Below are 14,977 nucleotides of genomic sequence, written 5' to 3'. Positions count from 1 at the left end.
GATAATGACATTTAACCTCCAGCATTGTTTTTTCCACACATCTATTTGAATCTAATTAGAAGTGGGATTTTCCCTTTATGTAACAGGTACGCTGAGCTCTCTTGCTGGCTCATATCTAAAGAGAGCCAGCTGAGGCTGCTGAGAAATCGAGCCAATGATCCCAGCAAATATGGCCAGGTGAAGGCTACCATCATGGTAAGTGAGTCCCAGACACTCCAACCCCCAAACCCTCCACTCACAGTCCCCTCCTTAGCCTCTTCTATGATGTGCTACTTATGTCAATGTCACTAATGGGGGGGTCAGATTGTGAAAGCACTTTGCGTCAGATGAGTCTTTTAACCACATGGGCTGTGTCACACTCCATTGTTGCCTTCAGGAGCTGAGGAATGATGCAGAGCTACAGGAGGGGAACCTTGGCTGGCTCAAGGCCCGTATGGCCGTACTGATCGAGATCTGTGCTGACAGCGATGCCCAGAGGCAAGGAAGCGCACTGAGCAAGCTCTCTACTGATTTTAAGGGCCTCCTCGCTTCTCTCTTAGAGGTAGGTGAAACTTGTTTTATTCAGGTACAACTTAAGACACATTATTTTCCCTGCAGGGAAACTATATTGCTTAAGCACAGTAAAAAAAAAAAAAAAAACAGGACATGCAGATAAATAGTATCACAATAATCTGCATTCCTCACTCACACTCAACTGTCCCACATACTCATCAATACATACCCAGTAGAGCACTCTGGTACAAGATGCATACCAACACTGGCTTATCACTGGATGTATGGATCCATATATCCACATAGTTATATCCATTATGGTATTAATAAAGTAGCTATCTGCTGTAATGGGAAACTGTTAAATGGCAATCAATAAAAGTCAAAATAGAAGAGAATTGTAATGATGCAGATAAGGTATAGAGCACTGTAACATAATCCTCACATGCATTAATAATAATTTGTGTGATATTTCATTGATTGCGGGGTCACATACAACCAATATTTCTTTATCTGACAATAAGGCCGTATTTGTTTTCCCCCTGTTCCATCTCCCAGGCTGAGAAGATGGTGCTGGCTGTCGGGGACTGTGTGCAGTTCAGGGAAGAGGTACGAAGCACTTTGGATGAGCTGGTTCAGGGGCAGAAAGAGACCCAGGCTGAGGTCACCAGGATACTGGACTGTAAGACTGTCAGAGAAGCCCAGCAACTACTCCTCGTTCACCAGGTAGGAGCTTTGAATTCACAATACTAATCATTAATTCATTTAAGAGATCTTGTGTTGACTTTTTTAAAAATATAAATAAATAATAAACAAATGTATTTATTTTCTCAAATCATGTAATACATATGAAGATATAGAAACAAAAATGATCTAAAAAAAAAAATATATCTTTATATTAAATGATGAGAAATTTTCTTTTTTATTGTGCTTATGTTAAAAGCATTTGTCCTAAACATGTCAACTTGAACAAATTTTGGGGGGGATTTCCATGGCTTAACATTTTGAATGTTTCTCATCGTCCCCAGCAACTGTTGAAGCGCCTGAAGCTGAAGAGGAAGGATGTCCAGCAGCTGATCACCAGAGGCCAGCAGCTCCAGGCTGAGGAGGGTTTGGGAGAGACTCTGCAGCAGGACCTGCAGAGTTTAGAGAACACGCTCAGCAAAATGGAACAGAACATGGATTCACAGGAGCAAAGCCTTGAGGTGAGCAATGTTGATTTAAATCAGCATTGTTGCATTGATTACATAGGAACTTCTTTGTGTTAGGAAACATTTAAATTGATTTTTTGACTCTGTTGCTGGGAGCGTTGACCATGTATATTGTCCAGAAAAATGCCTAGTGTATCACACCGTTAAGCACAGTATCCATTTTCTGTATAGATCCTTTCTTGGTCTTGTCCATTGTAACAATAATTACCTCTGCCAACAAAAGTTATGTTATGCTATGTTTACACCCCTGTCTATCTGTCTGTGTGTTTCGCAAAATATCTCAAAAAGTTACAAACGGATTTGGCTGAAATGTTGAGGACAGATAGCGCTTCACCCAAGGATCAGTTGATTAGACTTTGGTGGTGATCTGGGATGTCTGTGATTGGATGATTATTGTTTTACCATAACTATTATGCTGCGTTCAAGTGTTGGTGGGAAGGTCTGACATATGGGACTTCCAAGTTGCCTGCTAAACAGCATTGCATTCAGGTGCTATTTTGTTGGAAAATTAAACCCTGAAGACAAACGATAATCAAACAAACTGTTACGAGTACCATCTAGATGTCAGTGTTTTTATCTGCACTTATGATTCTGGGGTAATGTGATCCACAGGTCACACTGGCAGCCTGGCACGAGTTTGACAGCCAACAGGGAGCAGTGCAGGAGTTTGTCAACAAAGCCCGCTTCACAATGGAGAGGGACCTGAACTTTAGCAGTCCAGAAAGCCTGGCTGTTGAACTGGACCAGGCCAGAGTAAGTAAAATGTGTCTTTGTTGATTGGGGTTACTTCAGGGGACATATTCTTTGGTTGATTCTTGACATTCATGGGAGAGAGAAACATATTTTGAACACAGAATGGTACTAATATTCTCTATTTCTTAATCAGGTGTTATTGAAGCAATGTGAAGCAGAGGCCTCTCATATGAACACCTTGCTGCGGAGGGCAACAGAAATCCAACTTGGTCCAAAGAACAAGACTCTGCTGTTACAGCAAGCTCGCTCCCTCAGTGAGCAAGTGGACAAAGTAGAGGCTGGGCTCAAAAAAGAGTAAGATGGTAGATTTTGATTCAGTAACTTACTGTCACATGATATCGCCAGATGCCAGATGAGTGGAGTTTGCCACAAAGGACAATGCAATAAGTGCCAGGAAATGTACACAGTAACATGTTTTTGTATAGTTTTATGTGACAACCTACCTGGCACAATCTGAATTGCCCAGATGCATTAAACCCACCGATCTGGTACTCTGGTTAAGATTTATCTGCAACTACCATTTAGCCCATGTTGGATTTGTGGTGTAATGTTGTAAGAGGTTATAATGCTTGCTCCTGTGCTCTAGTGTCAAGACTCTTGAAGGAATGAAAATTCAGTGGGACCGGTTTGGAAGTGGGTTTGAGGCCTTTTCCTTGTGGATATCTGACAAGGAGAAACAGCTGGATGTCCTGAAAAGTTCTACTTTGCCTCTTGAGCAACAGATCAACACAGTGAAGGTACTGTGTGTTGTAAAGCTGCAACCTTCTAACATTCCCTAGTAAACCTATATGAAAATGCCTAGGTCATTTTAATAATTGTTTGACATATACTGTGAACCAGCTATACTAAGAATATACATTTTTAAATTAAAGTAGTGATTCACACAGTGACTGTTTGGGCAGTAGGATAACAGCAGGATTGTTTTGTTCCCAGGAAACATTTGAATAAATCTTTGGCCCCATATCTCACTTTGTTGCCTGTTTCTAGGCATGTCCCCCCTCTGCATTGCCCAAAAAATTGCCCAGTGTATCACCACCATTGAACAGTTATGAAGGACTCAGTGCCTATCTCAGTCTCGCTTACTATTTTGCATCTTTATCTGCATGTCCAGGCTGTGGGTGCAGAGCTTAAAGAGCGGGCTGAGGTTCTATCTCAGCTGGAGGCTGATTCCCAGGCGCTGGCCCAGTTTGTGTCTTCAGGGGAGGCAGCCCGCATCAAGGCTCGTCTGACCCAGATCGGCAGGTACTGGGAGGAGCTGAAGGAGAGCGTGCAGCAGCTTGATGGACAGCTGGAGGAAAGCTCTTCTCATCAGCAGAGGTTCAACACTAGCCTGGAGGAGGTAGATAGGCTAATTGGAGGAGGAATTTAATTGTTTGATAATGTCATGACAGTATACAGCACAGTATTTGGGGAAAGTATACAATTAATTTTGGATCCCAATTGTCTCCCAGGTACAAGCAACACTTAGTGAACTACATACAAAACTGGAGCATCCTATCAAATCCTGCACTTCCTCATCAGAGACCTACAAAGCTCTTCAAAACCACATGGTATTCAGTTGTTTTAATTTCCTTTTCTGGTCTACACTCTTTTACTTACCCACAATATGTGATGGTGAACTGCAAAACGTAATACAGCGCCAGTTGTTCTTCTCCGTGTCTGTCTTCCAGCTCACCGGTAATGCTGTGTGGCTCAATGTCGTGTCTTGTTGTTCCCCAGGATGTCGGTCAGTGTCTGGAGAGGCTGAAGGCGACCTTGCTGTCCCTGTCAGCTGGTGCCCGTAGACTCAGTGACAAGGAGCAAGCAGAGAGGACAGTGACAGAGCTACAAACCAGCTATGACCAAAATGTACAGCAGGCAAAGGATAAACAGAGCACTCTGGAGAACCTGCTGTCTCTTTGGCAAAAGTAAGAGATATTGTACACAGTAAACCTAACATATTAGGCCATGAACATACATACACAGGATTTAGCTAAAAAAAGGGGGGGAGCATTTCAACACATGACATGAGTGATGGCAGCAAAGTAAAGAACCAGAGTCAGACTCGAGTCACAATTTTAAGACTTGAGACTTGACTTGATGCATGAAGAGAATACCTGAGACGTGACTTGACTTGGGTTCTGGTGACTTGGGACTTGACTTTGACTTGTACTTTGATGACATTAAAATGTTTCTAAAGTCTTGACAAAAGATCTATGACTGAATTTAAATTCTGTTTTCTGAATTTATATGGATTTATTATTTATAATAATTTATTGAAGTTGAAACTGATTATAGAAATCAAACTCATGATGCACTTTTTCATGATTGTTTTTTATCCTATTAAAACCATATTGCATTAAAAAGTCCTAGATATTTAGTTTTGTTTAAGATAATTAATGACACTGGACTCTTGATTTGTTCTGACTTGACTTGGTGTTCTACATTTAGACTTGAGACTTAACATGAATGACATGAACTACATTAAGACTTGGGACTTGACTTTAGACTTGTGCCTCAAGACTTGAGACTGACTTGGGAGAAAAGTCTCAAAAAACTCATTCTTCCACTGGCAGCAAATTGCAGCCAACATACAACAAATTTGAGGAATGTACCCTTCATCAGCACAACTTAGACTTTGAAACATAAATCTAAATTTTGCTCTTTCAGACATTGGTGTGTCTATTGTTATGTTGCAGGTATGAGAAGGATCGTTCAAACTTTGTTTCCTGCTTGGAGAGAAGTGAGTCTGCATCCAAACCAGAGAGTCATGGTCTATCGGCTGATAAAACCAAGCTCCACTGTGAACTCCAGGATTTGCAGGTGCAATACACAAACAAACAAAAAAATCATATTAAAGGTAATACAGTAGATTTTTTGAGTGCAATGTAGAAAACAAATGCATTTATCAGAAAAGTATGTTTTCGTTGCAGGGCTTGTGCTGTGACGTCAAGTCCCTTGAGCCCGCTCACGCTGGATTGGTGTCTCTGGGGACGTCATTGTATCCTACTGCACCAGAAGAGAGAGTGAGGCAGCTGAAGGAGGAGCTGGAGACACTGCAGAAGAGACTGCATGCTCAAAATGAAGCCCTCCCTCAAAGGTAAGATAGAGTCTCACTGAAAAGTTGCTCTGTCATTCAGTTATTTTCACACTGCAGGTCAAACATACATGTGCTGGTCCAGATAGTGTTCACGTTGGCCTGTTCCCACAATTGCAGTGAATGCAAAGCTAGGCCAGTACAGTACACCACAGCTCAGTATTGGCCATTGGTGTTGACAGACAAATGAGTATCTGTCAAAATCTTGATACATATAAACAAATATGTTCTCATATTCTACATAGCTTTCCTCTTGTATTCACTTGACCTCAAACATCGACAGTAGTCGCTGTAGACAGTAGTCTACACACACCTAGTAGTTGTTAATCACAAATAACTATGCTAAATTAAGCATAATCTAAACTTTATGACAATCATGGTATTGTTCTGTGTTCCCCTCTCCAAGCGGATTAAAAGAAATACTAAAAAATATTTGCAAATACTAGTTGACCCAGGCCTTGTCTTGACTGACATTTGATTCACTATCTTGCCATCTTGTCCCCCAGAATCCGAGAGCTTCAGGGCCACCTCTCCCTGGTGGAGCAGTTTGACCAAGTCCTGCTGAAGTTCTCCCAGTGGAGCGAGACCATGCTTTCCAATCTGCACTCAGCTTCTCAAATCAACATTGCCAACCTGCAGCCTGCTGCCACACAAGTAAAGGTAAGAACCACACATAAGTATTTTTCATTCATTTATACATGCATGCATGTGTTTACATTTTGCACATTTTAGCTGCCGCTCTTTTCCAGAGCAACTTACAATCAGTGAGCAGACGAGCAGTGTCTTAATAACACTTGACCCTGTATCACTTGTCTGTGACAGGAGGCCCTAGCGACGTTGCAGAAGCAGGCTAGTGTGAGACAGAGCTTGGATCAGCAGACAGAGAAGCTGTGTGGGTGCTGTGAGCCTGGCGATGCACAGCTCCTCCAAAGCAGACAGGAAAGCTGTCTCCAGCCCTACCTGGAGGCCCAGCACATAGCCGAGCTCCAGTTAGAGTGCCTGGAGAGGCTGGAGGCTTTTCTGCAGACCCACGGTGTGGCAGCAGGGGTGCTGCGGGGTTTGAGACAGACTGTGGAGAGTGCTGGGAGCTGGGACCGTGGCCGGGTAGAGGAGCTGCAGCAGGAGCTGGCCACTATCGTCCCAGACATCAGCCAGCTTGAGACTCTTGCTGTCAGCCTGGACAGCAGTCTCTGCAAAAGCCATCTTCACATTGGCAGTGATGAGGGGTCTCGTACTTCGTGCCGTGTGCTAGCTGATTCGCTCAGTGGTGAGCTGGATGCAGTAAGGAACTTGCTTGGTACCAAGCAGAGTGAAGCAGAGGCCCTGGGGGCTCTGTGGACCTCATTCAGACAGCGAAAAGAACAGCTGCTCAAAACTGTGGAGGACATTGAAGAAAAAGCCGACCACCAGAGCTTCAAAGAACCTAGCCTGCATGCTCTACAGCAGAGGTAAATTACTACAAGAGGGTAATCTGATCAATACTTATGTAATTATTATAATTATCATATAATTCAGAAACTTTCTGGCGCTGTTAGGGCTATAATAACTCCTCAAATGTAAGTGCTTGGAGCAAAACAGGACCTCGTTTACCAATGACAATCATTCTTAAAGGTAGAGTGTTTTTAAGTGTGATCCTACGAAGGTTCATTCATTACCTATTTTACCTATTTCTCAAAGCAGCGCGGCCACCTTAGTTAAGTGTATCTTAAAGTCGCTGTGACGCAGCTTTCAAACATCAATTTGAAAAGTCTTTGTTGATTTGGTTTCATTTTGGTTTCTGATTAATCAAACTGTAAGTTATGGGATGCAAATACATCAAATACAAAACGAAAATGAAACACACACAACAGAAACAATCATATACAGTATGCTTAGAATCGCCACAGGAACAACACCTGTAGAGAGCTTACAGCCAACTCTTATCTCATATAATGCAACAAGCTTGTGTCCGTGGGTTTAATGTTAATGTATGCTGTGACTGATTTTTCTGTTGTTCGAGATACCCTTCAGCAAATGTTAATAACTAGCCCCTGACATCACTGGTTTCACTGCACGTCAACAAGTTATTGAACATTTCTTTTGAAAATCAAATTTTCCCCTTCCTGGGCCCTTTTCCAAATGCTCCCCACTACAGTTGCATCAATTGCCAATGCCACCCATTTTGTTTTTGTCTCCTTTTTTACAGTTTCCTCTGACTTTAAAAAAATATATATTATTATAATAATATATATTATATATATTATATAGAAACCCATTTTACACATTAATTTTTAACATCATTAGTGGGAAAAATATAGGCCTAACAAAGAAATACAATATAGGTCCTACGCTCCCGCTTTGTGTTGCGAGAGCTTCTGGGTTTCTCAGATTAGGTCAACAGCAACACTTTATCCCTCTGATTGCCAGGCTGCGGTTCTTTAATCAACTGGAGGATGAGCTGCAGTCACACCAGCATGAGGAGCAGTGGCTGAGAGACAAGGGCCAGCAACTGGCCCAGAGAGATGCAGAGTTGGCTGGGGAGGTGCTGAGGGAAATTGGCCTCCTGGAGACCACATGGGAGGACACCAAAAAGCTCATCATGGACAGGTACTAAAGGACTTAAAAAGGGTTTTCTACACTACTGAGACAGAAAATATTGCATTCACATCTGAAATGAAACACTATCAAAACATGCAGGGTAAAAGGTGGTGTCCGGAGAGTGGTGCTGAGGTGCTGCACCACTCTCACATACAGCTGCTTTTAAGCAGCAGTCAACAGGTGCCACTCATCAGCAATTAGCTGCTTCTCTACCTGGAACACAAGGGACACAGAGGCAGGCACAGCACTCAAAGGGGGCTGGGTCATAACATTTGTTATATAGAATATGCCATGTAAGGACCAATGTGTCTCATGTTGAGTTTGTTATGTTTTTAAGTTCTGAAAGTTGTCAATCACACTCTTAGATTTCTGATTAACACTTGTTTGCATGTGTTTTTTGTGTTTCTTCTCTGCTGTGCAGTTGATTGTATTGTGCAGTTCATCACTTACATATAAACTGATATTGGTGATAAACGTTGCTATTTCACTGACAGGCAAGAGCAGTGCAGTGTCCTTTTGGAGCTTATGAGGGAATACCAAAGCCTGAAAACCTCCATCAGCGGCATCATTGAGAGCACTGAATCCTTGGTTGAGATTGGCTCTGTTCTGAAGGACCATGAGGAAACCAAGAGATCACTATCCAAGGTCAGAAAGAATGTCAATTGATTCTTTGATCCTCAACATCTCACCAATCTTATTAAAGTGTGTGTCTGTGTAATGTAGCTCCTCTCATGTTCCTCTAATTAAACTGTTGCTCTAATCACTTTGAAATGTAATCTCAGAAACCCAGAAAAAAAACCTTTCTTTGTCCTGGATTTTTACCATCTTGTCCTGGATTTTTTGCCAGTTGGACATCAGATTGCTCAAAAGATTTACTGTTTTTTTCCCTTGTCCATGTACAGCATGAGGCAGTCAAGGCAGAGATGGCTGGTAAGCAACGTGAACTGGACCAGTTTTCCAGCAAAGGAAAACAGCTGCTAAATGAGCTGAAGAAGATCCCAGAGTGTGATTCTCACGCGATGAAAAAGGATATTGAGACACTAGTTGATCAGTGGCTGGATGTAAGTCTGATGTAACATCCAGCAGAATCAGAATAAATTAAGCACGACCTTGCATACAGTGTGAAGGCACAGTGCAAGACATACTGTAGACAGTAAAAGTTAAAAAAAGAAATTGATTGATTTAATCCTCTCCTCAGGTGTCTGAGAGGATAGATGACAACATTGAATGTCTGAACCAGAGTTTGGCAGTGTGGGATGATGTGCGTAAAATCAGCGAGGATGTTGAGAGCTGGACAAGCAGCTCTGTGATCGAACTGAGTGAGAGCCTGAACAACCTCAATGACAGTCAGAAGATGTCAGCCAGGCTCTCCGTATTACAGGTGAGACATCTGATGTCATAGCCATTATGTTTTTTTATGGTTTGTTTTACTCTGCTTAGGTGCCTGATGGGTGGGGTTTGCCGTATTGGACAATACACTAAGTGCCAAAAAGTTTAGACAGTCACAGAAACGTATTGTAAATAAACGTTAGTATACTTTTCTGTGAATGACAACTTACAAGTTCAAGGTTGTTTATTTATATAGCACTTTATCACATGCATGTCTCAAAAGACTTTGCAGAGAATGAGCCTAACTAGATCTAACTGATCAACAATCAAACATAGTACAGAATAATATAGCACAAACATCAGGAAGAGCACAAGACACACAAAAGTAGATGTTAGCAAGACATAATAGCCTACCTATTGTACATAGCCTAACCTACCTGGCACCACCAGCCTTAGACCCTCAAGGGATACAAGGAAAAATCCTTATTAGGAAAAAAAAGATAAAAGAGGGATCCAGAGCACTCATCCATTGTCAAGTAGAAACACTGACTGAGACAGAGGAAAGACAGATGCCCCAAAGGTATGTCTAGGGTCTAGCAAACCAAATTCCCTGACACCACAGAAACATGAGATAGCTTCCTGCTCTACATGACACTATTCCTTGAAGACATACATTTCTTACTGTATAACCACAACCATACTGTATCTCACTGTTTAGCAAAGATATATTTTTGAGGACAGCAAACCAGAAGGTCTTATACATGCTTTCCTGGTTTTGATAAATCCACAGGCGGAAATGGGTGAGAAGGAGCAGAAACTCGAAACCCTGCAGAGAAAAGTGTCAGAACTGAAGCAGCGCAGTCAAAGTCAAGAGACTCCTGCTAAATTACAGGTACTTCAGATGATTCTAATCTCATTTGTTTTTTGAATACATTTAGGACATGTAAATTTTATGCATTAAGCTGACACTACATACAGATCAACTTACAATAACTGCAAGCAGCACAATAGGTGATAAACTTCATCCCCACTTGTGTCAGGTACTTGAGAATGACCTGCGAAAGAAGATCAGCATTGTTCAGAAGCTATGTGAGCAGGCCAGGGGAAACCTCAGGGACTTCAGCTCCCAGAGGAAACAGCTGGAGGACTACATCTCTCAGATGTCTGCTTGGCTAAAAAGTATGGAGGATTCCCTGGTTTCTTCTCCCACTGGATCAGATCCTGAGGACATTTGCAGAGTGAAGGTGGAGTCTGAATGACAATGATGTTTTTCAATCCTGGTCCTCAGGACCCAGAGTACACACTTGGTGTAAAATACCAGTAAAATAGCTCCTAATGAGATGGCTAGATGAAAATACTGTATATACAATGTAATGACATAATTACACAATGCAAAACGCAGCAAAACTCAATGCAATAAAATGCAACTAAATGCAACAAAACACAAGGAAGTGAAAGGTATTGCAACATAATTATATGCAGTGAAATGCAACAAAACACGAAGCAGCAGATTGTTTAGTTGTCATTCACTAACCAAAATGAAATTAAAGTAAATGAAATGTGACACAACAAAGCACAAAGCAACACATTTATACAAAATACAATGAAGCAAAACTCAGCAAAAATGGAACATAGAACATCATAGAACAAGCACATAATCCGTAATACGATGCGACCAGTTTGGTGTTTACTATATTGACTCACCCAGAATATGAACTGTCTCTGGTAAGGCAAACCTAGCGTATGCTTTACCAACCGAGCTAAATTGAAAGTGACATAACAGGCTCATAGCATCTTCATAGCTGTGCCCTGTGGTGGCACAGGCTCAGTAGACTTTTTGAATTTTTGGGACCAACAGACAGCCAGACAGAGTGACTTATATGCAACAAAATGTAATGCAATAAAATTCAATGCAACAGAACAAAACACAGTAGATCAAAATGCAAATGCAACACTATGAAACAAAACACCACAACAAAATGCAACAAAATACAAGAAAAGTTAAAAATCATACCATAAACATATCAAGAAGCAATAAAAATATATAATGGAAAAATGCACTAACTTTCATATTGACATGTTGATATGACACATACATCACAGAGATGTCTTTATTTTATAGGTTATTGGATTTGGGGGCAGTGGTCAGCCCCTCTTCGCTGTAGAGGGGAGAGAACGAGGAAGCTAATGATCTACTTTGTTCAACATATTTTTTGTTTTGTTTTGAAGGACCTCCAGAAAGAGCTGCAAAATCAGCAGGGAAGTATTGACTCCACGCGCGAGAGCCTCAACACCCTGTGCAGAAAATATCCCTCTGAGGAGCTGGCCAGCTTGGGCTCGGCACTCACTGACCTCATTAAGACTTATGAGTCTGTCAACCAGCTCTCTGCCAGGACCCTGGCATCACTGCAGCGCTGCCTTCAGCAGCAGTTCAACGGTGAGGACTCTGATGACCAAGTCTGAAGAGAATGTGTAGTTACAGTATATTGCACATGAGTTAAATAAAATTATTGGTGCTATTATACATGAGCGTTCACTCTCTCCCTCTGTCCCTCGCTCTTCAGACCTTGTTCAGGAGTTTCATCGGTGGCTCTCAGAGCAGAGGGAAATAGTGAAAGAATGCTCTGACCGATCTGGAGACACTCACATTGTGGAACGCAAACTACAGAAGCTAAAGGTAAAACTAATACCCCAAATACTCAGTCCACTGGAACAGCTAGAATTCACAAATTCATACTCCTTGATGTAAAGAAGCAGAGTGTAATTTGCATTATTTTTAAATTCCTACATCTACATTCTCATAATTTAGCTGATGCTCTTATTCAGAATGATTTACAACAGGTAGAACCATAGATTAATCTTAAATTCGTGATTCAGTAACATGACAAGTGTCAATACTTAGGAAGACAATGGTCAAAGCTACACTGCTACTGTTTATCTGTCAGGGGGCGTTGGAGCGTGTGGAGGAGGGTGAGGTGCGTCTGACTCAGGTCTGTGAGGAAGGGGAGAAGCTCCTCCTCCATCTTCCCAAGGCCAGTGCTGGGCAGGTCCAGCAGCACCTCTCCTCCATCCAGCAGGACTGGGACAGCTTTGTGGAGCAGTGCAGACAGAACCAACAGATCCTGGAGGACAGTGCATCCCTCATGAAGGGGTAAGAGACTCACAAAGTACTTTACAGAACTGGTTGATGTAAGTCCACCATCTCTACAAACATGGCATTTCAAAATCCTTGTAGGTTTGAGGGTCGCCTTAAGAAACTGCGGTGGTGGTTGGAGCATATGGAAAAGAGGATGACCACGGATCTGCCTGAAGCCAAACAGCGTGGCCCTGAGAAGGCTGTGCTTGAGCAAGTGGAGGAATACCAACAGGAGGTGCTCAAAGAAAGGTGCTTAATCTGCTTCATGTCCTTGTGTTTACATAGCGAAAAATAGATCTACTGTACATCATATTCATCTCATATTCATCTCTTCATGTCTCTTACCCCCTTTTTTTCCATGCAGGGACTCATTTGAGCGTCTGTGTCAGGAGGGCCAGGCGCTGAATGAGGGTGGGCGAGGTGACGGCAGTGAGACAAGAGTGTCGGCTCAGCTGCAGTCGCAGCACCAGGCCCTGCTGAGGCGTGTGAGAGAGAGGCTACGCAGCTGCCAACTCACCCTGCAGGAGCAGCAGGCCTTTGAGGAGACACTGCAGACTACCTGGGCCTGGCTCAATGGAGTCCAAGAGCGCCTGGCTTCGCTCAACAGCACAGTCGGCAATAAAGAGACCCTGGAGAAAAGGCTAGGTCTTGTACAGGTCAGTGAATAATGCCCTGTTTCAAAAAAAAGCTTGCCCTTTGGATCACAATCGTGTTATAACATGAACACAATGTGAAACATATTTATAACGTGAAATGTTTTCAAAAGTTTGGCACGTGGATTTGTTTTGTCATTTTTCTTGTACATGTAGGATATCCTCCTAATGAAGGGTGAGGGTGAGGTGAAGCTCAACATGACAGTGGGAAAGGGAGAACAGATCCTGAAGCACAAGAGTATGGAGGGGCAGGAAGCCATCTGTTCACAGCTACAGCGCCTTAAGGATGCCTGGGCCAATATGTTGATGACCTCCATGAGTTGCCACAGGTAGGAAAACACTGCCCTCCTCTGGACCCCAGGAGAATTGTCACATTTTTGCTGCAGTGTTGGGTTCAGTTGAAGCTGCACTAGGTAATTTCAAATGCCAGTGAGAGGGAATTAAAATTGTGAGGACTTCAACACCCAAAACCCAGGAACCAAGTAAACTGCACACCAGTGACCATACCGGACACCCTATTAATAATAATAATTTGGGGAAATTGGGTAAATCTACAGCGTCTTGGTTAGGGGGGATGCATACTCTTCTCTGTTGCAGCCCCACTTCATAAAGATGGGTGTATTTTTAAATAAAAATCTTGCCTGTGGCTTTAAGCAGTAATGAGTTAGAGGCATTGTGTTATTGTGCATTATTGTCATTGCATTATTTTATTGTCATTACATTATATTGGCAGTGCATTATTTTTAGTGCTGGTGTCAAGTGGAGGGCTGGCAACACCAATTTTGCTGATTTAAAAGTTTACAACACCTGTTATTTCCTAAAAAACAAAATTAATAGTCTATATTTGACTAGAGCCTTTGTTATCAATGATGTCCAGGGTAACATTTGCACAATTGCTACTACTAAATTACAAAAGCTATGCTATGTGCTTTTGACACTGAGAGCTGACAGAGGGATTAGAGTCTATATTCCCCTTATCAGTGGCTATCAAGTCTCACGTTTTTCTCCATTGCCAATCATCATTCTATTTATGCCCATAGCCGTCTAGAGTGGACGGTGGCCCAGTGGACCAGCTTCCAGGAAAACAAGGGCCAGCTGCAGCAGTGGATGGAGTCAGTGGAGCAGGAGGTGGGGATGACTCTGCCCCAGCAGCCAGGCCTGAAAGAGAAGTCATCTCTGCTGGAGCGCCTCAGGGCCATCCAGGCTGACGTGGAGGCCCACGCAACCGCACTGTCACGCCTGACTGACAAAGCTGTGGAGATGTATGAGAAAACTGGGGACCAGACCTTTGGACCGGAGCCGAGGGCAGAACTCAGTGCTCACTTTGCTGATATCTCTGCTGTTGTCAAGGTGATTTAGATGCAGTCATGGGTTAAATGGTACTTGCAAATAACTTTGCTTTATCCTATTTCGATAAAAGTTATCCAGGAGAGTGGGGCTAGCCAAAAAGAAGTATTTCTTGGCCTGGTAGGGAGCCTGTGTCTCGCTCAAGGGCAGACACTTAGGATCATGGGACCTTACAGTTACCTGTCTCCCTGGCCACCTTGCTACCCAAATTGAGGGGTTGGTTGCATTAAGCCAATTCAGATAGTGTCAAGTCACTGAAAAGGATACTAAATTGACTTTATCCCACAAACATACAATAAAGAATATTTGCAAATGCTATTTGACCCATTCCTGTTTAGACATAATCTATTTTGCATTATTAGATTAGAAATTGTGCCTCATTCACAACTTGCAGTCAGTGTTTACA

At 42.5% G+C, this 14,977-nt stretch overlaps 1 protein-coding gene across 2 annotated transcripts in view; it reads left to right on the top strand.

The window, feature by feature from the left end:
• syne1b (spectrin repeat containing, nuclear envelope 1b) overlaps positions 1 to 14,977 on the top strand; it is an 87,703-nt gene that overhangs the window by 17,897 nt on the left and 54,829 nt on the right. For both annotated transcript variants that reach the window (XM_071525513.1, XM_071525510.1), the window contains 27 exons: positions 87 to 195; positions 377 to 541; positions 1,048 to 1,215; positions 1,518 to 1,694; positions 2,313 to 2,453; positions 2,587 to 2,747; positions 3,040 to 3,190; positions 3,565 to 3,792; positions 3,905 to 4,003; positions 4,173 to 4,360; positions 5,132 to 5,255; positions 5,366 to 5,532; positions 6,036 to 6,189; positions 6,352 to 6,977; positions 7,936 to 8,115; positions 8,601 to 8,751; positions 9,009 to 9,167; positions 9,305 to 9,487; positions 10,226 to 10,327; positions 10,476 to 10,679; positions 11,665 to 11,872; positions 12,000 to 12,112; positions 12,381 to 12,586; positions 12,671 to 12,820; positions 12,936 to 13,227; positions 13,381 to 13,553; positions 14,265 to 14,574. In XM_071525513.1, coding sequence (XP_071381614.1) covers positions 87 to 195; positions 377 to 541; positions 1,048 to 1,215; positions 1,518 to 1,694; positions 2,313 to 2,453; positions 2,587 to 2,747; positions 3,040 to 3,190; positions 3,565 to 3,792; positions 3,905 to 4,003; positions 4,173 to 4,360; positions 5,132 to 5,255; positions 5,366 to 5,532; positions 6,036 to 6,189; positions 6,352 to 6,977; positions 7,936 to 8,115; positions 8,601 to 8,751; positions 9,009 to 9,167; positions 9,305 to 9,487; positions 10,226 to 10,327; positions 10,476 to 10,679; positions 11,665 to 11,872; positions 12,000 to 12,112; positions 12,381 to 12,586; positions 12,671 to 12,820; positions 12,936 to 13,227; positions 13,381 to 13,553; positions 14,265 to 14,574 — 5,089 coding nt within the window. The remainder of the gene's footprint in view (positions 1 to 86; positions 196 to 376; positions 542 to 1,047; positions 1,216 to 1,517; positions 1,695 to 2,312; positions 2,454 to 2,586; positions 2,748 to 3,039; positions 3,191 to 3,564; positions 3,793 to 3,904; positions 4,004 to 4,172; positions 4,361 to 5,131; positions 5,256 to 5,365; positions 5,533 to 6,035; positions 6,190 to 6,351; positions 6,978 to 7,935; positions 8,116 to 8,600; positions 8,752 to 9,008; positions 9,168 to 9,304; positions 9,488 to 10,225; positions 10,328 to 10,475; positions 10,680 to 11,664; positions 11,873 to 11,999; positions 12,113 to 12,380; positions 12,587 to 12,670; positions 12,821 to 12,935; positions 13,228 to 13,380; positions 13,554 to 14,264; positions 14,575 to 14,977) is intronic.

The sequence above is a fragment of the Centroberyx affinis genome, unplaced genomic scaffold (assembly GCF_046629955.1).
Source record: "Centroberyx affinis isolate AG114_WGS23_722 - 3 ecotype Tasmania unplaced genomic scaffold, CSIRO-AGI_Caff_v1 ptg001299l_1, whole genome shotgun sequence".
Lineage (NCBI taxonomy): Eukaryota > Metazoa > Chordata > Actinopteri > Beryciformes > Berycidae > Centroberyx > Centroberyx affinis.
Note: the sequence above shows the minus strand (reverse complement) of the source record. Positions and strands in the feature narration are given on the sequence as shown.